Source organism: Barbus barbus (genome assembly GCF_936440315.1).
Source record: "Barbus barbus genome assembly, chromosome: 36".
In the NCBI taxonomy this organism is placed as follows: Eukaryota; Metazoa; Chordata; class Actinopteri; order Cypriniformes; family Cyprinidae; genus Barbus; species Barbus barbus.
Window position 1 is genome coordinate 20656328 of NC_136714.1, and position 24080 is coordinate 20680407.

The 24080-nt window shown below is 34.8% G+C and overlaps 1 protein-coding gene across 3 annotated transcripts in view; it reads left to right on the top strand.

The window, feature by feature from the left end:
- Nucleotides 1-23096, top strand: part of LOC306856238 (arrestin domain-containing protein 1-like) — a 38868-nt gene extending 15772 nt beyond the window's left edge. For all 3 annotated transcript variants that reach the window (XM_079395387.1, XM_079395385.1, XM_079395386.1), the window contains 7 exons: nucleotides 10249-10359; nucleotides 15003-15053; nucleotides 15833-15987; nucleotides 16102-16284; nucleotides 16438-16614; nucleotides 18695-19148; nucleotides 20247-23096. In XM_079395387.1, coding sequence (XP_079251513.1) covers nucleotides 10311-10359; nucleotides 15003-15053; nucleotides 15833-15987; nucleotides 16102-16284; nucleotides 16438-16614; nucleotides 18695-19148; nucleotides 20247-20314 — 1137 coding nt within the window. In that variant the 5' untranslated portion in view covers nucleotides 10249-10310 and the 3' untranslated portion in view covers nucleotides 20315-23096. The remainder of the gene's footprint in view (nucleotides 1-10248; nucleotides 10360-15002; nucleotides 15054-15832; nucleotides 15988-16101; nucleotides 16285-16437; nucleotides 16615-18694; nucleotides 19149-20246) is intronic.
- The last annotated feature ends 984 nt before the right edge of the window (nucleotides 23097-24080 follow it).

The following is a 24080-nucleotide window of genomic DNA, read 5'->3' on the forward strand; positions in this document are numbered from 1 at the left end:
TTTGTTTAGGTGAGGTTAAATAAGCTCAGGGAGATGCATGGCACGTAGCAGAGGATCATGGGACAGGATGGGCTTGTGCTGAATTGGTGGGAATGTTTGGGGTCAGTGAGATGCGGTACTGTGTGAGTAGAGCAAGGACTGAATGACCAGAGCATGTTGCGTAATGCGGTTTGGGTAATCTCCTTATGCATAAACATGATAGATGGATAGGTAGATTCTTATTTTATGGGTTTGGTAATGCATGCTGTTAAATAAATTCCATTTAATTTTATCAGCCACTTTTAAAAATAGTAATGCTTTACAAGTCAGTAATGTAAAATTAAATCATTTGAATTGTCAGTAATTGATATTCCATGTATTTTATATTTTCATTTTTATTTTTGTTAGATTTTTTTATTAGAATTGTTATAAGATGTTGTCAGTTGTGTAAAAAAATTTACTGATTCAATTTGGAAACAAATACATTAACTTTTCCTAGTATGATGTATCTTTATTCTTCTTTACTCATATTTTGCAGACCTTTAGATTATCTTTATGACTACAGTCATCAGCTTTAATGACTGTATGCCATGGTTATTATCGTTAACTAAAATTAAAACGAAATACAATTTTCATTACTTAAAATAAAATAAACATTATTTTCTGGCACACATCATCTTAACTGAACTGAATTGCAGGTGTGGGGGAGACGGGGGTTGCAGGAGGGGTGAATGGTGTTTTTTCAAACCTGCAATAAAACTTGTTCAGATCGTCTGCCATATGTGTATATATATATATATATATATATATATATATATATGTGTGTGTGTGTGGGTATATATATATATATATATATATATATATACAGTGGTGTGAAAAAGTGTTGGCCCCCATCCTGATTTTTTTAATATTTTTGTATTTTTGTCACACTTTAATGTTTCAGATCAAACAAATTTAAATATTAATCAAAGATAACACAAGTAAAAACAACATGCAGTTTTTGAATGAAGTTTTTTATTATGAAGGGAAAACAAAATCCAAACCCACATGCATTAAAGTGTGACAAACATGCAAAAAAAATCAGGAAGGGGGCCAACACTTTTTCACATCGTATATATATATATATATATATATATATATATATATATATATTGTGTTGTCAAACGATTAATCACGATTAATCCAACCATCCAAAATAAAAGTTTTTGTTTACACAAAATATATGTTACGTGTAAATTCCTGTTTGCCCTTTTTGGTTTGTTCCTGTCCTCATCTAGTTTAATTTGTTCATTAGTCTCCGTCTGTGTTTAATTACTCCTCACCTGTTTCAGTTCTTCCTCGTTTGATTTCCATGTGTTTATAAGCCCTGTGTTTCCCTGAGTTTAGCGTCCGGTCTTATATGTCTTCACCCCGCTTGATGTGTGTTCTCCTGGCATTTTGGATTAATAAAGACTGTTTGATTTGAAGATTCCCTTGTCTCCTCGCTCCTTCGTTCCCTATAGCTCCCAGCGATAACGTGACAATATATGAGTGTTTACTGTGCTTATTTATTATGTATATATAAATACAAACACATGCATGTATACATTTAAGAAAAATATGTTATGTTTATATATTAAAATTATATATAATATAAAATATAATTATATAAATTTATACAAATATTAACATGTACATATTTTCTAAATATATACTGTATGTGTGTGTATTTACATAATAAATAAACACAGTACACATACATGTATTATGTAAACAAAAACTTTTTTTGGATGCGATTAATCTTTTGACAGCACTAATATATATATATATATATATATATTTATATGTATGCATGTAAAATATGAATATACAAAATGTTTTATGTTTTTATAATTTGTCTTTTTTATATATTGTTACATCGTTTGTACATACATATTGCATGTAGTGTAATACATGTTCTTGTTTATAAAAAATGTAGCATAACTTAAAATTATGTTTATAGCTGCAGCTCATTTAAAAAACTGAAAATGACAGAACAAGCACAGAACAAAATGACTAAAACTTCAACTAAAACTTAAATGAAAACAGAAAATATAAAAATAAAATCTAATTAAAAACATTAACAAAAACTCTATCAATCATACTAAAACAACATTACTGTAGCCTATGTATTAAACACCACACACACACACACTTTAAAAGTTTAAACATAAATGAAAAAAAAAATAGAAATAGGGTAAACGTACCTATTAATCTCACCAAAATCTACATTGAGACATTTTCAGTGCACAAGATATTGGCTTCAGTACAAAAAGTTATGTTAAAATAAAATATTGATCTCTCACACAAAACTATTTAATTTATTTTAAATGACAAAAACATTTCAATTAAGATATACATCATTAAATTCAAAAAGTCTGGCTGTGCTTAATGGGTACATTAATGGGTCCTTTAAGCACACCCCTGTTCCCATTAAGCTCACATCATGTTTTATTAAAAATTCTTGTTTATTTTAAGGAAAATTTTAAAAGAATAATTGTAAAAATATATATTTTTGAAGGTACAAATTCAATCACAAAAAACAGAACACTAAAATCAAGCATTCAAGTCGATCAGTTATATATTCATAATGAAGTGTCATCTAAGCACATTGCAACATCTAGGCTATACTAGTCCACATTCAGCTAAGTATCAAATAAAACAAACCAATAAAACATTTAATTCATGGGGATGAACACAGAAACTAGCCTCATTATGAAACCTCTTATTACATGGATGTCAATTTATCTATAGTCTCTTAAGGCTAGAATACACTACATGATTTCTGCCCCGATTTTCCACAGATGTACAGTCTGGAGAAGTTGATGCTAGTTGCCAAAGATCAGAGCCAGTCTGCAGATTTGAATTGACAGAATCCATAGAAAATCAATTAACTCAACTTAAAGTGACAACAATCAGTTAATATGTAAAGTCTGTTTATGAAGTATTTACATTATACAAATATTATACAAGTATTATACAAATTTGAATAATTTCATGTAATATTTATTAAAATGACAGGATTTTGCTAAATAAATAGACTAGGTCATGTATTAAGTTCATACATATTTTAATATGAACAACTATTATTAACAATATCTATAAAATTATACTTTTTCTTATTGATGTCACATTAAAGCTAGTGTTCCCTTTAAGCTCACATTAAAATAATATGAAATCTTTAAAAATTACAGCACTGTAAAACCACAGATCAGCAATAAACTGTTAATTTATAATATTATGGATGTAAAAGTACAAGTCAGTAATGCCTGTGAAGTAATATGTTAGCGTAGCACACAATCTTATACAGCTAGTCAGCTAACTGTGTTCTGTAGCATCTGCGCTGTGCTGCTAAAACTATCTTTTGGATCTAATGTAATTATTTCCCACATTCAAGTTCCAGGTTATAATATGCAAATGTCTGAACATTAATCTCTTAATTTTACAATAAGTAGTGAAATTTACCCAAAATAAAGGCTTAAACATCTAAAAAAAAAGCACATTTAAGGGGCTCCTCTTTTGGTGAAAGTTTTTAGACAGCTTTCAAAATGGCCGCCAGACAGTGTGAACACATGAGATATAGTAACAAACATATCAATTGCTTAAGACATCAAGTAGGATAATAATTAATTTTTTTCTTTTTATAATCTGATCTCAACAATAGAAGTGTGCTTAATGGGTATGTGAGCTTAATAGGTACGTTTACCCTACATTACAAATGGCAGATATTTACATATTACTCCCATCAAGCAATGCTGTGGGTTTCTTGTTTTGGGAAATTCTCTTTATATCTCCCATATATTAACCTGCAAACCATACTGCTCTCATTTTCATTCTTTACCATGCAGCTGAAGGTGTGACCAATGATGTGAATGGCAGATGTATTATAGTTGAATTGAGCTTTGTGATCTGTGGTGCCAGTGGATTAAATGCTGTAATAAACTCATAAAGAGAGTCGTGACGGGGTCAGGAGCGAGGTTAGACTGAAGAGGGAAAGCAAGAGCATCTAATTGCTCTTGAAGTTTTAATGAGGACATGGGAGTTGAGTTACCCTCGAGCATCAAGGATGATGGAGCTCCTCAGTCGATGATGCCATGCTTATGATGAAATGTAGTGTTAGAGTTCAGCCTCAGCATTCAGTTCTACTGGCAAATTATTTAACGTTGCTCAAAGGGGTAGTTCATCCAAAAAGGAAATATGTGTCATTATTTATTCATCCTGATGTTGTTCAAAACCATTATGATTTTCTTGAAGATTTTGTCTCTACATTCTTCTCCTTTAATGATGCCTATACTGTTGCAATTTTGTCATGATTTGGATAAAGTCATAAAGTTTCACTAATCTGTGGTGAAACTTTGTGTCATTGTGAGACACATAATGTTTTATAAGTCATCCATTGTGTGCTGTGTAGTGATGTAGTTAATGTGTCAGTGAGTGAAATAAACCAGTTCATTGCTTCCAGCTGCTGAAACCCAATAATTATCAAGTCTGATCTCAAACAGACATTTGAAGGGTTATATTATATCTTCTGGTGAACGTCATAGTCACATGATGCATTCTTCTTTTTGAATTAAGCATGTTTAATGGAACTTCCTTCTTTTAGTCAATTAATTGCATTTGATTAATCTCATTAATCACACTCTTGACCGATTGAAATCGACCCTGTGCTTGCTGTGAGATAGACCTTCTTTGTGTTTTCGCCTAGGGATCAAGGACTTGTGCATTGTCGAAAGAAAAACCTGACCGTAGACAAACACACTGTAGATCTTTTGTGTGTCTCCACTCCAGCTGAACTGTATCCAGCTAAACAGTAAACAAGGAAATATCAGTCTCTCCCCAAACCCAGCTGTCCATTTCCATGCCAGTGCAGGCGGACCTTCACTGTGCTGATTTACTGTTGCATTTCTCCGGTGTCACAAGGTCAAATTCTCTCTGACGAGTTTCAGAATTCGTCACTGATTGGATACAAAGCTGTCAGTTACTAATGCCTTTATTTTATTTTATTTTATTTTATTTTATTTTATTTTATTTTATTTTATTTTATTTTATTTTATTTTATTTTATTTTATTTTATTTTATTTTATTTTATTTTATTTTGTTTTGTTTTGTTTTGTTTTGTTTTGTTTTGCTGAATGCCCAGCTAAATGTTAACATTTATGAATAAAATAAAATAATAAAATAAATAAAAAACAAAATGTTTTACATACAGAAAGCCCAGTACGATTTCTAAATAAAAAAACAAAAACAGGTGAATAAAAACAGATCTTATAAGTCTTATAAGTTTATGTGTTTCTTAAAGGAGGGTTTTATGGGGTAAAACATTGCAGAGCTGAGCTTTCAGAGCCAGTTGTAAATATACCTGAAACTCTTAATTTTGTAATGTCACCCATATATTCCTGTCCTAGGGGAAGGGACATTCTCAAAGGACATGGGCGGTACTTGACAGAATGGTATTTCAAACAGATAATAAACCTTTCTTTCAGATCTGTGGTTTTTAGGATAATTTTTTTAATTCTTTTTTGTTAACAATTAGGTTTGTGTGTTTGAATATACCGTTGGAAGAGTACTTGAATAGGTTGTTGTATGTAGTATTCACTCTAAAAAATGCTGGGTTAAATACCACCCAGTGCTGGGTAATACCGCTGGGTCTAAACAACCCAATCGTTGGGTTCGTCCATATTTTACCCAGCGCTGGGTTGTATTTAACCCAGCATTTTTTAGAGTGTTCTTAGATATAAACTCATTGATAATAGATGGGTGCGCAGTTTATCACAGCCGTCTGATGTCTGGCAAAAGTGTTGCTTACGCTGCGTGTGTTAGGAAGCAGGTTCAGCCCACGCTGTCTTCCCATGTGGAAGTGTTGTGATAAACACAGGAGACGCTCTGGACGCCCACTGCGATGTTTCTCTGACACATGCGCTGAACCGAATAAGCTGCCAAGAGGCCTGGACCAACTCCAGCGTGTCCCCCTGTAGACTCTGAGTCAGATCCCAGCACACAGTGTTCAGCTTGAAAGGAATATTTCATCCAGAAATTAATTTTCTATCATCATTTACTCACCCTGATGTTGACTTTCTTTCCTCTACAAAACAAAAAAGGATTTTTTATAATGGAATGTCAGTTTCAATGCATGGGAACTGAAGATTTTTAAACTTTAAAGCAATGCAAAAGCATCATAAGAATATCATAAAAGCGGTCCATATAACTCAAGCTCTATATTGCAAGTCTTCAGAAGTCGTATTTGGCTGAGAAAAATAACTGGAATTTGAGTCAATATTCGCTTCTTGATTCAGACAAATAATTAATTAAAAAGATCTGATATACTCTCAAGTTTGGAACAGTTTTTCAGTGGATAACAGCTTAAATTTTGTTGGTTTCTTATTCAAAGCTATGACTTCTTATAATATACAGCATAAATCATAGAGCGTTTTCATTCCATATGAACCTTGAAAGCACCAGTGACCATTCAGATTTCAGAATTCTTCAGAATTATATATATATTGTTTTGACATAATTTGTCTTCTAAAATAAGACAATGTAAAATCATGACATCTTGTGAGTTGTCAGAAGCATTGCTTCTAATGGAAGACAGAAAACATGACAGTAACACCATAAACCACTCACATGCTACTATCTCACTTTATAATCACTCTGAGGCTGTGAGGCTTATTTCCATTTCATGAAAGTTTCATTTCCATCTTGCTCTTTTGTCCGTCTGAGGCTACAATGAATCCAGCTGGCCTCACCATGTTGTGCGAGAACTATTTTCATTTTAATAGCATTCAGTGTCAACGTGACTTTTTACTTATACACTAACAAACAGAAGTAAAGCTGTCTCTACATCCTCTCTTTGGTTGTGTTATTTCCTGTAATAGTTGAGTGTTTCAGTCATGGCTGATCTAGAAGCACTTGTCATGGTGTGAATCAGTCTGTTTTACAAGGGTTTACTGAAGCTGCCCAGTTGTTAAAAAAGACAACAAAATATTTTGCTATGCAATACTTATGTTTCATATTTCTTATTTTCCTATATTTTATTCTTAATATGTTCTTTCTTTGTAAGCCTGTTAGCTATATATTTCCATGGTCATAATCTGAAAAATAAATGTAAAAACTTTGCATAATATTTTCTAGGTCTGAAAAAAAATTGAAAGAAATTTCTTTAGGAAAAAGAAAAAAAAAATCAGCCAGAAATTGAGTAAAACGAAAAGAATTTGGGAATGAATCATTCTTTCAAATTCTTTCGAAAGCTGCAGCTGCGTTTCTTTCATTCTTTTCAGTGAATCAAACTGGTTCTCAGCTCTGTCTGAATGAGTCATTAGTGAATCAGTTTAAATTATTATTAATATTATAATTTACACGGGACTGGAAAGGTCACAAAAAAGTCACGGAGAGTCCTGTAGCTAAAGCAAAATAATTTGAACACAAAGTACTGTTTTCATTTTCATTGCTGCTTTTTTTAGTATATAAGGGTAGAATATAGTCAGCATAAAGTTTTCTTAAAAGAAGTGCCCAGATGGTACACAGCAGATGGCACTGGTGTTTTAATGCCTATTTATTCGTTCAGGAGTCGTCTGATACTCGGAGGACCGTCTCTCCATTGGATTTAGTTGTTTTATTTGTGCTAGAGATGGAAAGGCTTTCATGCCAGTGTGCCAGGGAAAGCACCTGCCCGGTCCAGTGATATGCTGCCATCTACCACCAGTGTTTTGTGTCTGTGGTGAACTGGTGCTGATTTAGACTGTGTGCCGGCCACACACAAACAGGCTTTAACATTCCCCAGCATGTGTTATGCCTGCCCTGATTCGAACCCCTCTTCTACCTCTGTCTGAAGATGCAAACTGACAGATTTTCTCTGTGAAAATGATGCCTGGTTTCATTCATGATGGGTCTGCTGTGGCCACTGAGCAGTTTATCTGTCTATTTGGTGTTTGACTTGCATACTAAAATGTAAGCTTGCACCAGGACAAAGTATCCCATTACTGCAATTTTTAAACGGTACAATACATTTGTTTTGCTAATTTTGGTATGTGATAAAATTGCTGCCAGATCATTGATTATATGCTACATGCGTGTGTTTGATCCCATGAAAACAAAATATGATTTTTGTATTTTGTAGTCCATGTGGTAAACTGTATCCTAATATACTTATAAACAAATAACCAAAGATTATATATAACCATATAACCAGATATATGCTTTTAAAATTAGTGGTCTTTTCTTTCGGGAGAACAAATGAGAGTGCTGATGACTTATCTTGTACTCATTCAAGGGCTTATGCAAATATTTGTCCAATCCAATTTTGAATGTACCTCCTACATCATTTGTCATTGACTAGCAATGGCAAAGCAAATGGTTCACAGTTGTGATGTAAAGTAAGTGCTGTTGGCTATTTACAAAAAAAAAGAGATGGACACTTTAATGTGTTCCACCCCAATTGTTTCAGTAAGAAATATCGTAATTTTGTTAAATATCTTATGTAGGGACACCGTGATTCGGAAAAAATGAGATGGGAGGGAAAATTATATTTTAGTGCTTTAGCGTTCACTCACGAAACATTTTCGTTCCCCAGAAAACATTTGCATTTGCTTTCAAAAACTTTTGCTTTCACTTGTAAGACTTTTGTATTCGCTTGCAAGAATTATCAAGAAATTCCTCGCTAAACTTTTGCATTACCCTGATTAATTTCCCATTTGCTTGCAAAACTTCTGTGATGGAAATAATGACAGATTTTTTATGTGTATTTCAGTTAGTGGTTTAGTATTTTTGTTAGATGATATGCAAATCTGCACATATTCGAAACATTCAAAACTTTTTCTGTTTTTATCAAGGTATCAATAAATACAAGGATCCTATTGTACTAAAATGTGGTATTATTAACCCAACCCTACTAAGAAGTGCCACTGACATCTGTTCTTTTTTGTTATCTTTTCTGTCTCTCACATTCTGCTTTATCTCTTGTTAATCTCACTCTGTCTATTTCTAAAGTACTTCTTTATTGCTTTTTGAATACGATATTTGATGCACCAAGATTGCATACTTGCAGAAAACCATGAGGGTTGTGAGCTACTGTATATGTGAGAGTGAAGCTGTAATGGTTGGGTTTGCTCTGCCCTGCTGTTTTGAGTCAATCCAATTGAGATTTCTTGGGCTTTACCAACCACTGGCCCATTACATAATCAGATCAGCATGTGGTCACATGGCTGAGTCAGTTGGTCTCTTTTCACTCAAATTCAGATTTGCACACACTGTATATTTGTGAACTGCCTGATAGGGTCACGTAAGGTGTATATGTTTGTCTAAGCATTAAAGACTGCACAAAAATGTATCTCTATAGCCTATATTAGTGGCACAGTAATGGCAGAAGCACCAATGCTATAGCCATACACATGCAAATGTCTTTGTCTATATATTGTGACCTTGACCATTAGGGCTGATTTCAACCTAAATTTTTGGTCTTTGAAGGGTTTGACGTTGGTCTGTCTGGTTGGGTTTTGTACGTTCCGGTGTCTTTATGTTTCTGGGTACACCCTGATAAAGCCTGTGTGGAGAGCGTAGCATCACACAATTATAATGCAAATAAGGATGGCTGTTTCTCCTTGGCGCTCCAGACAAAGGGGCTTTTCTGTCTGGGTGAATGTTTAATTAGTACGGAATGTCTGTTGTGTGGATCGGTAGAAATCAGACAGGTTTTTCGATGAAAAGAAAGCAATCGACATTCCTAGTCAACATTTGCTATGCTGCTAGATCAATGATTGATGATTGAATCATCAAGAACATGACACCAGATCTGTTTACTGTGGAAAATCCAAAGCGATTAGACTTATCAGACCTGTCCTTGCGTCATTTCTTGAATGGCGGAGTGTTTAAAAGAAGTCTGATTTATGAAGGTGTGGAGGAAGGTTCACCAACATGTTTCACAAACAACCTTATCTGTGTTTAAATGGAATGACAGGGTGTGTCAGATATGAATATATTTTTTTGTCTTTCTCTCTTAAATAACACTTCCTTAACTGCAATCATTTTTAATGATTTTTTATTTAATATTTATTTGTTTTATATTTTTGACAGGAAAGGTATTGAATACTATAGAGGACAATTATATAGTATACTTAAACAGGTCATTTAAAATAAATATTTAAATTACATGCATACTATATAAAATGATTTGATTAAGTTTTTTTTACTTTCTGAATGCCATGACTGAACTTTGAACCTAAAAATGATGAATTATGTCTTTTTGCCCTTTTACAGCCATTAAAGTCAACTGTGTGGGGTCGTGTGGCATCACGTCCAAGCTGAATGATGCATCATGGATGCTTGAGGAGAAGTACTTGAGCAGCACACTGTCTGTGGCCGATAAAGGTAAGGGGGACAACTTCCATTCACCATCTCTTTCAGTTTCAGCTTTCTTTTAGTTCAGACATTCTTAATATTATTTGTCAAATATCCTTTAAATGGCCTTTAATGACTCTACTCTACAATAAACACCTTGCGCATTTTGAAGGACTTCAATGTTTACTTCTCAAATTCATATTACTTGATCAACTGTTTGTGTCTGAAGAGTTTCCTGTTCTGAGTAATTGTCTTTCTGGTTTCTTCCTGTCTGTCTGAATATGTCAAGTATCACATAACCCTTTAAGGAGGTTACATTTGAGTTATTCCCGAATAACTGGAAACCTTTCATTTGTCTCCTTCGAGCAGTCTACGTGATAATGATAAAAACTGATCTGTCGTTATAGAAATAATATTTAAAGAGCATGCGTGTTATTTCTGTTAAAACTGATGGTTGTAGTGTCCAAACAATGATCCTTCTAGCGATTCAGGTGTAGCTGTAGTCTGTGTATGGAAAGAAATGCCTGTATATTTAAGTGGATACATTGCCAAATGGAACCTCAGATCTAGTTTAAGGTACTACCTGAGAGATATCAGTAGAATAGTTTGAGAAAAACAACTAAAAATAGCTATTTTGTTACATTCAAGTTCAAGTTCAAGTCAGCTTTATTGTCAATTCTTCCACATGTACAGTACATACATACAGAGAATTGAAATTGCATTACTCTCAGACCCTTGGTGCATACAGTTAACATTAAACACGTTCAGATACAGATAAATGCAGTTTAAACATATGTACATACAACTAAACAATTATACAAATGAGGATATTGTAGAAAAAAATAATTAGATCGATAAGTGGCATAAGGCGCATGGCAGATAGAGTGCAAAACCAGTTAAATAAACAACACTGTGTAGATATATTTGTAGTGCAAAAGAGCTTATCAGTCTGAGGACATTGTAGAAAATAAAAACAAGAGAGATAGATAAAGTGCATAAGGCACATGGCAGAATAGATGGAGTGCAAACCAGTTGAATGTACAAAAACAAAAACAAAACTGTGCAGATGTTTTGTTATGAGTGTAGTGCAAGAAGAGCTTATCAGTCTGTTAAAGTGACAAGTCGAAGTGACTGTTCGGATAGTTTTTGTCAGACTATCCGAAGAGGTAATTTGCAGTCAATGTTGGATGGGTAGTGATCAGCCAATGCTGCACAAGTGACAGGTGCCGGTCACAGTTTGTTGGTCGGTTACATTACATCTTTTCCAGGTGTGATGCGACAAGTTACCAAGTGTTCTGTTCTCGCTGAGCATTAAACTGAGCATGAACATGACATGGTCACAGCCAATGGTAATAACTTGATGTTTTGGACCAATTTTACAGTGGGCAGGGCTATCAACAGAACACCAAAAAAATGCAATAGTCCCCGCCCACTTTATTTCAACAGCCTTGGTTCTGGAAATATTTTTCCTATAGGGAATTTTTAAAGAAGTCTTATAAGCCATAAACCAAACCAAACAGAAGTGAATCACAACATTACAAGCCTTGATATGAAGCAAAAAATTAGAAAATTAGCCAAAAAGACAAAGGTAATAGATTCAGTTCTTAATAACGTAAATGAGGAAAAGAACTAAGAAGCATTGTGAATTACATAAATTAATAAATAATGGCAAAATATATAAAACTTTAAAAAAATTAAATAAATTATGTTATGTATATATATTTTCACGGTATTTCATGGGAGTGGACAGGTTGTTTTGGCATGATTTGCTTGCCACGATTCTGATTGTTGGAGATTTATTATGGAGAATCGTAGATAATGTAGTTTTTCACCAGAAATTCCACTGTTAAACATGATTATTTCAAGAATAAGGTGAAATTATGTCTTTAACAAAATTTTATAACAGCGATTAACAATCCCGTAGCTCACAGGAGGTCTGTCTTTAACGGTTTACAAGTTATGATTAAAAATCAGTTACCCAATTCAGAAAATGAATGGGATTTTTACTTCCAGAACTGACTGCTGCACTCCATATAAACCACCCGTTCCTGTCTCTCATAACAGTAGCAGCTGGCTAGTAAAACTAATATAAAGATTTACACAAACAGTTTATTGCATCACGCCTGATTAGAAAAGAGTGTTAGGTGTTGTCAGATTGCACAGATTTTGCCAAAACTGCAAGAATTTCCTCTCGCCTTCTTTCTCTCTGTCTCTCACTTCTGTGTTCAGGTCACACAGAGTCATTATGTTCCGCCGTGAGGTGAAGTGTGAGTCCCGGCAGGTCTTTTCCTGTCTGAGTGCTTGCTAGTTCACATGCCCAGACTTGTCCTATGACCCCTTTCCAGGAGACCTTTTAGCAGCCCGGCCGTCTGAATCAGATGTGCTGGGTAACAGTGCTCATCTGACCCCGCAGGCCGACAGAGGTGCTGAGTGTCTCTTATGCTGGCTGCCAGGAACTAATATTGTCTGCCCATTAAGGGTTTGTGTTCCACTCTTCATTGCTCAGCAGCACTAAGAGACAGGGCGGTGGTGGTGGATTGCAATGCTTTTAGTCCTCTGAGAATTGAAAATTGGGTGTTGTACTGTTGTAAATGATATAGTTGGATGTGTTTCATAGCATTCCAACAAAGACATCAGAGAACTGACGCACTGGCAAGGTGCGGTTCTGATGAAATTAAAGGGATAGCGCACCCAAAAATGGACAATTCTAAACCATTTACTTTTTATAAAAAATATATATATATATTTTGAAAAATGTCTCTGTGGGGTTTTTTGTTTTGTTTTTTGGCCATACAATGAGAGTCAATGGGATGCAGTGTTGTTTTGGATCCTCACTGACTTTCCTTTTATGGATAAAATCAGTCAAATTCAGTCTATTGAAGAATTATGACATGAGGGTGATTAAATGTTTCAGAATTTCCATTTTTGGGCACTTTATACCTTTAAATCAGCCATTAGAGTGTTTTCAATCATCTCCCTTTTGACAGCACTTTATGAACGAGCTCTAGTGCTAAAACATTTCCCCGTTTGACCCCTCGCTGCTGACGACATGGAGATCTGTATCTTTGGATTTCTATTAACTCTTTTAAGGCACGTACTGAGCAAGAAAAGGTGACATCTCTTCACAGCTGAGCAGTCAAACACATTGTCATGAACTTTCATGGCTTAAATGGGAAACTTTATGCATGTGTCACTACTCATAAATTCATTTAGAACAGGTTTTGTTTCTCAGAATTAGACAGCATTGTGTTTATAGCGTCAAAACAGTACCTGGTTTGCATGCATAATAATAAACTGATAACTATCCAAAATAAACCTGAGAACTTGAGATTTGTGTTTGCCAAATCATGAACCTAAGTGTGCAAAAAAAAAAAAATTCTATTGGAAGTCTGTGTAGTACAGAAAATGATGAATATAAGCTGTTTAGCGAGGCTAGTTTTGCCTTAATCAACCCTGTTTCCGGTTGTATGCCTCTTGTTTTGAGGACTTCCTTCCTTACAAACACTGTAAGTATAGCTCAAACGGACAGTCGATATGTCTGCTCTGCTCTCCAAGCTGCTTGTGTCAGTCAATTTCCCATAATTTTCTCTAAGAGCCCTTTTCCTGTCTTACAGACTGTGACTTAAAAACACAAACAGATTTACACAGTAATGATGGCTGGTGTTAACTCATTTTCTCCTCACACATTAACTTATGTACATTTTTTAAATCAGACAACACCCTTAGATGTGATTTTACTGCCAAAGTTTTGATAAACAAGCACAGGCGGCGCACGCTGTAGCTCGTGCGAATTCACACGCAGGGTGCCAAATTACAAACTTTTTTTAAAAGCGTCACAGGAGGGATACACATTTACAGTGCTCTATACAATATATATATACACTTTCAGATCTTTGAATAACCTCTGGGGTTGTGGAAATCCCCAGTTAGAAAGGACAGGAGAGGGCATTGTTACAGCTGTCAGGGTGCTTATCTACCCAGATACGCCGTCCTGTTTGAGTCACTCTGACTTGCCAGACTTCCACTCCCACAAAACTATGTTTCTCATGATAGGGAAGTATTTTAGGACATCTTCTGTTCTGTGCTCATGTGTTAACATTATGGTATATTAAATATGTACACTTTCGGTAAGACGTACATTAATAGCATTATCAATCATTAATACATGATATAATGCATTCATTAGTTAATGTACAATTAATAGCTAGAATTAGAAATGGCACAATTGACTATCTATATATATATATGTATGAAATATACTTTATATTTACATTTTTATATGTATATGTATCATTGTCAATCATTAATTAATAATTTAAAGTACATCTAATAGTTAGAAATGTCACAAAACCATGTATTAAACATTTATATGTGTAATTATATGAAATATTGTAGTTTTATAAGTTTATTATATATTTTTAGCACTTTTTGCATATACTGTATATCTGAGTTTATAGATACAAACACAAAATAGATATGTTTAATCATATATGAATATATTTTTATATTTATTGTTTTATTTACTGTTTTATTTGTTTTATTATTTTAGTCATTATTTTATTAATATATGCGTGTCTGTGAGTGTACACACACACACACACACACAATTATATATTAATAATATGCATATGTATTTATGTACATAATTTTTTCTTTTTCCTCTGCAATTACAGGTACTCTGTCAGCTGGTGAGCACAGCTTTCCATTTCAGTTTCTCATTCCAGGTAATTTTCTTTAATTTTACGATTAGCATTTCAAAAGCAGTTTAAGCACATTTTCATTCAGAGTAACTTAATGTTAGTCATTAAATGAGGATGTTGTGTTGTGCACCGTAGACGGAGAGCACTCGGGTGTGAGGTTAAACTATGCTGAGTGCCTCTGAAGCATGATGAGAGGGTGGAAGAAGAGTTTAATTTTAACCTTGATTTAATAGCAACTGTATAGTCTTTTCATTATGGAACCGCCCCTTTCTGCACTAACACTTGTCCCATCATGAGCTATTAAAGGGAAGGTATAGCAGCAACATTCCTGGCTGTTAATTAGTGACCGCTTGCAGCCTGAAGCTGCGCTCCTTGCTGGTAGACTGTATGAACAGCTATTGAAGAGCTGATCAATCTAGAGACTTTCCACCCCATAAAACAGGAATGCACTTTAACATAAGACATGCATATATGAAGACAGAGATGTAGAGATTAAACTAGTTAACATCTGTGGGCTGTTTTGGTTGAATTTTATAGTGGTGTGCTTTTATTTATTCATTTTCCAGAGCTCCTGAGCCTTCAGATTATATTTTGCTTTTAAAACAGGTTCAGAATGACAGCACTTAGAGCTGTATTGATTAATTTTATTGATTGTGAGCGCTAACATCATCTTGTCATCATCCAATATTCTGGTCCTTGAACGATATTGTTGTTTTGTCAAAGACATGATTATTTTATAAGGTAGCTTGAATAGGAAAGCTTTTGACAAATCCAAAATAACATATTCTTTATGTCTGTTGTAGCATCCGTTCCAACCTCGTTTGAAGGCCCGTTTGGGAAGATTTTGTACAAAATTAGGGCCTTTATTGACACGCCACGGTTCTCAAAGGACTACAAGACCCAGCGACCCTTTTACCTTCTCAATGTGCTCAATCTCAATGAGTTGCCAGATATAGAGGTGAGACCTGGCTATATGGAAAAAAATAAAATAATTATAATATATTCATAATATACATATTATATTATATTATACTTTCTCTCCAATTCCTAAAGTCTGCCCTTCTTTTCCCAGCAACCCAGCTGTGCTGTGACAACAAAAAAGTTTAGCTACCTCCTGGTAAAAACAGGCACGCTCATGCTGAAGGCCTGCAGTGATCTAAGAGGATACACTCCTGGACAGGTTATCAAACTATCCACTGAGATCCATAACAAGTCTGGTAAAGACACCGGCTATGTGATGGCCAGCCTTATTCAGGTATGAATAAAATGAAATATAGACTCTGCTGATGTTTAGTTTCATAAAAATGCCAAATTATTCCAGCATTGTGGTTGACAATGGGTGATGTACTCGTAGATGTAAATTGTTAGATAATGCTAATGCTCATTACAACTGTGTATATCTGTGCAGAGAGTGTCATATAAAACAAAGCGGCCAATGTTTGATCTGCGGCCCATAGCAGAGGTCGAGGGTGCCGGGGTGAAGGCTGGTAAACATGCAGAGTGGAGAGAACAGATCATCGTCCCTCCTCTTCCTCAATCGGGCCTCACTGGCTGCAGCCTCATAGATATTGAGTATTTTATCCAGGTATGGGACAGGAAACTTTAACCTTTAACCTTAACCTTAACTTTGCATGAAGTAAAAACCTTCTGTCGTCATTTACTAACTAAAACGTCTCCTTTTGTTGAACAGTTTGATGATTCATAAATGAATGTTATTTTACAAACTGAATTTAACCACTTAATTTAAAATATCAGACAAAGTGAGTTGAAACAGAGAACCGAATCTGATTTATGTAAGAATCATTCCTGTTTGTGAACTAGATCAGCTAATTCATTGAAAAGATCTGACTTAATGGGTTGAATTCAAGTCAAGTCAAGTGAGATTTAGCGCCCTATCATACACCGGGTGCAATGCGGCGCCAGGCGCGACACAAGTGTTTTTTGCTAGTTTCAGCCCGACACAGTTATCATTTTCACGTCTTGCACCACGTTATTTAAATAGCAAATGCATTTGTCCCCATTTGTGCGTTCGTCGGTGTGCTGGTATTTTGAGGCAACTGAAATAGATTGCGCCATTGACTAACTAAAACCTGGTTTAAAGTCGATGGCGCAGTATTTTTGTTGTTATTTAAAGAGCTCGTTAGTAATATGCGTCTATAGGTGGGTCCACAACGCACATACACTCAGCTTATTACACACACAGGACACACACAGCAGCAAACAAACATGCCAAATATTAAAAATTAAAGGATTACAATGTTAAAGATTATTGTTGTGTAGGCTACATAAATGTAAAAATGCCTACATGTCACAATGGATAGTCATTGCAAGTGTCAGAATTAGGCTACCTATTTGCTCGCGTACGAGCAGCTCCGTTTCCTCTCTGGAGACGTGTTCAGTCTTTGCTCTTGCAAATTCCGCCGTGTAAATAGCAAATCCGCCATGGCGCGAGAGCAACTGACTCTTAAAGGGAATGGAAGATGAGACTCTGATTGGTTTATTGCATGTTATGCCCAAAACACACCCATTACTCATTAAGAGAATAGGGACAACCCTTTTAGACCATGCGCTGGTCGTACCGACCATTTATCCCGTCGTGAAACTAGCAAAGGTGGATTCGGATATGTCCTAAGTGCACCTGCGACTTGCACTTTAAACCATGCGCTTAGATCAGGGGTGTCAAACTCAATTCCTGGAGGGCCACAGCCCTGCAGAATTTAGATGCAACCCTAATTAAACACACCTGATCCAGCTAATCAAGTCCTTCTGGCTCCATTGAAAACTACATGGTTTGTGAGTTGGAGCAGGGTTGGACCTAAACTCTGCAGGGCTGCGGCCTTCCAGGAACTGAGTTTGACACCCCTGGCTTAGATCGTTAAAATAGGGCCCTTATTGTCATTCTGCTGTATGTGGAAACATTCAAAGGGATTAAATGTCATACCTCACAGGAGTTTTGTGAACAGAATCGACGAATGCATCGGAAATATTGAATTAAGATAATTGATTTTGGAAACCAAATAAGTATAATTCATAAAATAATAATTCAGAGCATTTTTCTGAAAAGAACTGACTGATGCGTTGAAGAAATCGAACTCTGCGAATATATTTCGAAAACCAAATAAATCTGATTCATTACAGAATAATTCAGAGTAGTTTTGTGAACTGGATCAACTGATTCATTGAAAATATCTGATTCAGTGAGTTGAATTCAAGAAGTGAATCAGTCTGTTTAATAAAATAATCATTCAGAACACTTTTGTGACCTCATTAAAAGTTCATTAAAAATATCTGACTGTTGAATTCAAGAACCAAATCAGTATAACTCGTGAAATAATTATTTAGATCACTTTTGTGAACAGTATTGACCAATTCATTAAAAAAAATTGAACTCAGCAAGTTAATTTCAAAAACTGATTCAGTCTGTTTCATGAATGAATCATTCAGAGTAGTTTTGAGACCTGGTTTAACCAGTTGATAGAAAAGATTGGACTGTTTTGACTAACCACATCAGTCTGATTCATGAACAAATCATTCAGATCAGTTTTGTCAACAGATCTACTGATTCATTTTAACGATCCACTGCTGAAGTCTTTCAAATTAAGATTTATCTAAAAATATAGCTTAATGTCAAGAAGTGCATCTTAGAAATTGTCTCTTTCTCACAGGTTTCACTAAAATCTCCTGAGGCTGTGGTCACGTTACCCATCTACATTGGGAACATTGCTGTAAACTTGACTCCCTCCATTCCTCACCCCATCGCTCAAGGCACACCAATGTCTGCCATGCCAAGCCTCAGCCCTGCACCCGTAGTCCCCAGCGCACCTCCTGTGGAGGATGACCTGGGTGCTGGAGGAGTAGACAGCGAGGAGATCCCCACCAAGAGTCATTCTCAGCAGGACCCGTCCGGTGTGCCTCTCTCCATGTCTCACAGTGCGTTCGGTCAAGCGTCTGGTCCGGTCGCACCACAGCCCGCCCAGTCCTCCGACGGCTCTGCTCCTCTTTTCTGTTTGTCCACAGGGGCCACCATACCTTTCTTCACAGATGGTAATACAACGCCAGTGCCCACTTCCTGTCCCCTCATCCTGCCCCCTGAATACAGCACCTGGGAATACCCACATGGTGAGTGATCTAGTTGAGAATTAGTACCCTGCACAGGATCATGTCTAGGTTGTTACCCTCCAAAAAGTCTCGCAGGATTGACATGTTTATTTACTGGTTGACAGGTCAGTGTTTATTCTTTGCAAATGACAAAGAATCTCTTTTTGATTCAATTGGCAGCATTCAAATTTGCAAACTGGGTGTTGAAAGGCCAAATATGTCAGTTTATCTGATTACAATTTTTTTTACTCATGAAATCGGTAACAGTAATATATTAATAACATTGTTTTTACCAAGTTGATGTGTGAATAATCATGAAATTTATGATAGTAATATTTATATTTGTAAATTATCTTTTTAAAAAGTGTATTGAAATGTGTAAATCTTTTATATAGTTATTTATATACAGAATTAGCCAAATTATTCTTATAATACAATTTTTTTTAATATTTATTGAATGTTGAATCTATTTATGCTATGAAATGGCATGTGAAGCAATAAACTTGAATACAACAACAACACCACTGAAATATGTAATTAAATATAAGAACTGTATCTAAGATTAATATAACAAACTGGGAAATTATTTCTGTTGTTCATGTTTAAAATATTAAAACACTTGCATGCAAGTAACTTAACGACACATATCGGATCAGTTTGGCTTGAGAGGCATTTATGTTTATAATGTTCTCTCTCTTAAAATCTAATCAATCATAAATGTCAACATCATCATCTACAGTAAAAGATCGGAACTGAAACATGACTAGTTGTTGTAATACAATCGGTTTGCCATTTTATTCCAGACGTTACTTCTGTTATTATTTAGTTTATATATAGGGTTACATTTCAACCAAGGATAATATTACTACCCTCAAATAATTAAAGAGTGCGCAACAAGCTGTAATTTGTCTTGTTGCCATGTGTAGCGTAAACTCAAATGAAATAATTTAGACTATTCAACTCTGACCCAAAAATATCACAGTAAATGTGAATCTCATATTTATATAAAAGAGGTTTGCCTCTATCACAGTGTGAATGTAACTGATTATATACTCAAATTAAATGCAGATTTATTCAAATGTGTTTGTTTATGAGTTGTTATTCATGTTTTTTTTTCAGAGCCACCTCCCACTTATGAAGAAAGCTGCAGTAGCAACAACTCCAGCTTCAACAGTAGCATGAGGTAGACCCATTTAGAGGGCTGGCTTCTTCATCATGCCATTCATCTGGTGCCCCCTGCTGGATGGTACAGACATTGCTGCCATGCCATAAACTTAACCCTTCTTCTCCATGAACCAAATCTGTTTAAAACACATAAAGGATCATTAATTGTTTAGTTAATCCCCTCAGATTACCATTTCAGCATTGGAGAAAACAACCCTGAAATTGTACAGGGAGAATGTTTCAGTGCCTAAGAAGATGTAGCACACTTGAGCAACCCCAAGATGAGACAAACACAGAGTTCTTGTGAAATGAAAACCAGCATCTGTAACATTTTGAAGTGAAAGTTACATTGAGGATACTTTTTCATTCAACCGAGGCTGGCCTTATATAAAGCTCATCACAAAACATGCTCCGTAAAATCTGAATTGAGACAGAAATATATTTCCTTCTGACTAAAATTTTCGTTGAGGAAATAAATACGCCTTTCCTTGTGATGATCATTATGAATCATAATGCACTCCATGCTTGTGCCAGCAGGAATGGCTCTTGACGAAGATGCTGGGCCACAGAGAAAGCTACTCTGGAAAGAACAAGTTTTATTTATTGATGATGATTGATGTTGGGAGTTTTCATTTGACTTTTTAAAATCCATCTCATCACCAAATGGACACTGTGTGGATACAGCTTTGGAATACCAATGTAGTCAACCATCTTTGGGGACATACGTCGTTATCACTTGGCCAAATGGTAGCCAGTGTTCCTTGAATGCTTAAGGGAACAACATATTACATATCATTTTTAAAATAAAACTACATTAATTTGAGAGATTTTAGGATGACACTTTGGACTCCTGACTCTGTATTTTTGTTACCTTATTTTACACAAAACAAAGGAAGTCAATTCATCATTTCACCCTAGAATGATTATTTCAAAGAACTGTCATTTTTCAGACTGTGCGTAATATCAGTGCTGGTAATATGTTAGATGTCAGACATTTCTGATATGCATCATTTGAAATCTGATTCGAACTGTACATGTCTTTGTATGTGACTTGTTTGGTTTTATGCATTGATATTTCTCATGTTAGCCCACAGCGATTGGAGATTTATAATGGATATTCCAGTGAGGCCTTAGGCTGTACTTGGATTGTTGTGCACAGTCCTTTAATATGGCAAACACTTTTTCCAAAACACTTGTTCAGACCCTTGAACTGTTGAAGAATTTGACAAATTTAAGCACAAAGGGCACTTTTATATGTTTGTGTGTTTGTGTGTCTGAGAATGTTTTCTCAATTCCTTTTCCAAAATCAAAATGATCAATTTCCATTTTAGTTTAGTGTTGTACTAAGTTTAGTATTTGATTCAGTCAGTAAAGGACGTCGGAACAGACCACCTATGATGCTCTATATGATTTCGTATGAAGCAAATTTAGAAGACTAAATTATGTGATGTTCTCTATCTTTTCACTGTCTCTGAGTGTTTGTTTAAAATTTATATAGCAGTATGTACCATTTACAGTGCTGACAGAAAAATCATTTGGATCATTCAACAAAAAGGGTGTAAAAATTACTTCAATGGTGAATTGCTGATGTGCTAAGATGTATATTTCATAAATGAATGAACAAAAATCAAGTAGCTTTATTTTAGTTTTCATTTATCATGAGGATTAATTTTCTAGCCTGTCTACATTTTGATGAAAACAAAAAATATAGACATAAAAGCTAGCAATTATTCTAGTCTATATGTTTTTGATTTTACTGGACATAAAAAGGATTTATTGTGTCTGGGTTATGTGTTCCCACTGTTTGCATCATATTTCCCCATTTGAAAGAACTGAACTATTCCAAACCTTGTTGTATCAACACTATAATCCTTTTAAAATACAAACACTTTCTCTTTTTTTCTTATATTTTGTTACATTTGTCAGTAGGGAAAATTGGGGTAAATTGACAGTCAGATTGTAATGAATTGATTGTGGAAAAAAATTGATATTTGTAGCATGAAATGGATCAATGCAATTTATTACCAGTTAAACATTATATAGCAGACATATTACAAAAATGTACTTTTGAATCATCTTATTAAACTGCAGAAGGTACTGATTTTATAGAATGACCCATTCATATTAATTTCAAGCGATTTTGACTTAACTGGTTGTATCCCAGCAGGACACTGTGACTTCTAACAGTGCAGCTATAAACTTAAATTGAGATTGTGTTTCTTCACTGTGAGCAGCACTCTGTTGAAATCTCAGCCGTTGCACAAATCTCAAGAACATTTAAATGAAAAAAGAACATTCAAATTCACATTTTTACTGTTTATCATCAAAATCCAGTAAAGAAACCCCTGACTTGATGCCTGTTCTGTATTTTAAACCACATTTTGCCTTAAATGTGAATCTGATGCATCCTTAGTCCCATCGTAATTGTAAAGATAACAAGTACTTTGAGATTGCATTGCATTGCTTTTACTTTTCTCTGCGTTTGCCTCTCGAGCCTCTTTGGCTTTTCTGTTGGCAGCAGAAAGAGTCATAAGGGATAATAGGTAGTTAGTTATTTTAGCACTGAAAGTAAAAGAAATGATAAATATGTAAACTAATTCGTTGTTTATTTACATGTGCTATGTTCTGTCTTTTCCTTTTCACCAAAGGTTCAACAGCTTTATCAAGTTTCATTTCATCATCGTGTGGTACTTTTCTTTCCCTGGATTTACCAGCAGGTTTTGAAATAAAGTAGCACGATTGTGGATCAGTGTTCTAGATGTGACAGAATGAAACTTGTACAGCAAATAAAATCTCTTAAATTCTAAATTTGTCACCCCAAGGTGTTGCTCATTTGAATTTCTCATTTTAAAATGACTCATAAGTGATTGAACTACTTTGTTCATTCATCAGTACAGTGTGAAATCAGAATTGATTTGTTTACTTAAAGGAATAATTTGCCTTAAAATTTAAATTAGCTGAAAATGAACTCATCCTTACACCATTCAAGATGATGATGATGAGAAAAAAAATCATCCCTTTTGTCCTCTTGTATCGAAATCCACCTACATACTTGTTAAGAACTGTTTTGGACTGATTTTGGTTGTAAACAGTGCTTGATCTGTACATATCTCTCTCCTGATTCAGACAAGATGACTTTTTCACCGATAAAACCAATATCGATAGAGAGCTCCTTTTTTAGCCAGAAGCAATGGTTAAAGTTTAACAGGAAGTAAGTTAAAAACATCTTAATGAATTTGTTTCTTATAAGCATGCAGCGTTTCACTTCACAAGATGTTAATTGATGGACTGGAGTCGTATGGATTACTTGTGGATTATTGTGATGTTTTTATCTTTCATTTTGACGCCACCGATTCACTGTATAGGGTCCAATTGGGGATGTAATGCAAAATTTCTTCAAATCTCCAAATAAACACTCAGGATGGCCTGAGGGTGAGTGAATTTTCAGCAATTTTGGAGTGATTTTTTTAAAATGAATACATGTTCATATAGAGATAATTGATGGACAACTGATAAAAAAAAAATAGACTTTCCTTTGCAACTTTCATTTTAAATGACATTAGTAATGATTATGAAACTTTTACTTACTTACTTTACTTACTTTTGTCATTTAGCAGACGCTTTTGTCCAAAGCGACTTACAAATAAGAAAAAGTAACTAAAACTAAAAAGTTACAACTCTATAAATACTATCTACCCACATATTTAAGAAAATAAAGAAATCAAATCAAATTAACACATGCATATAACAACAACATTTCAATAATAAACATATCAATGAAAAAATTAA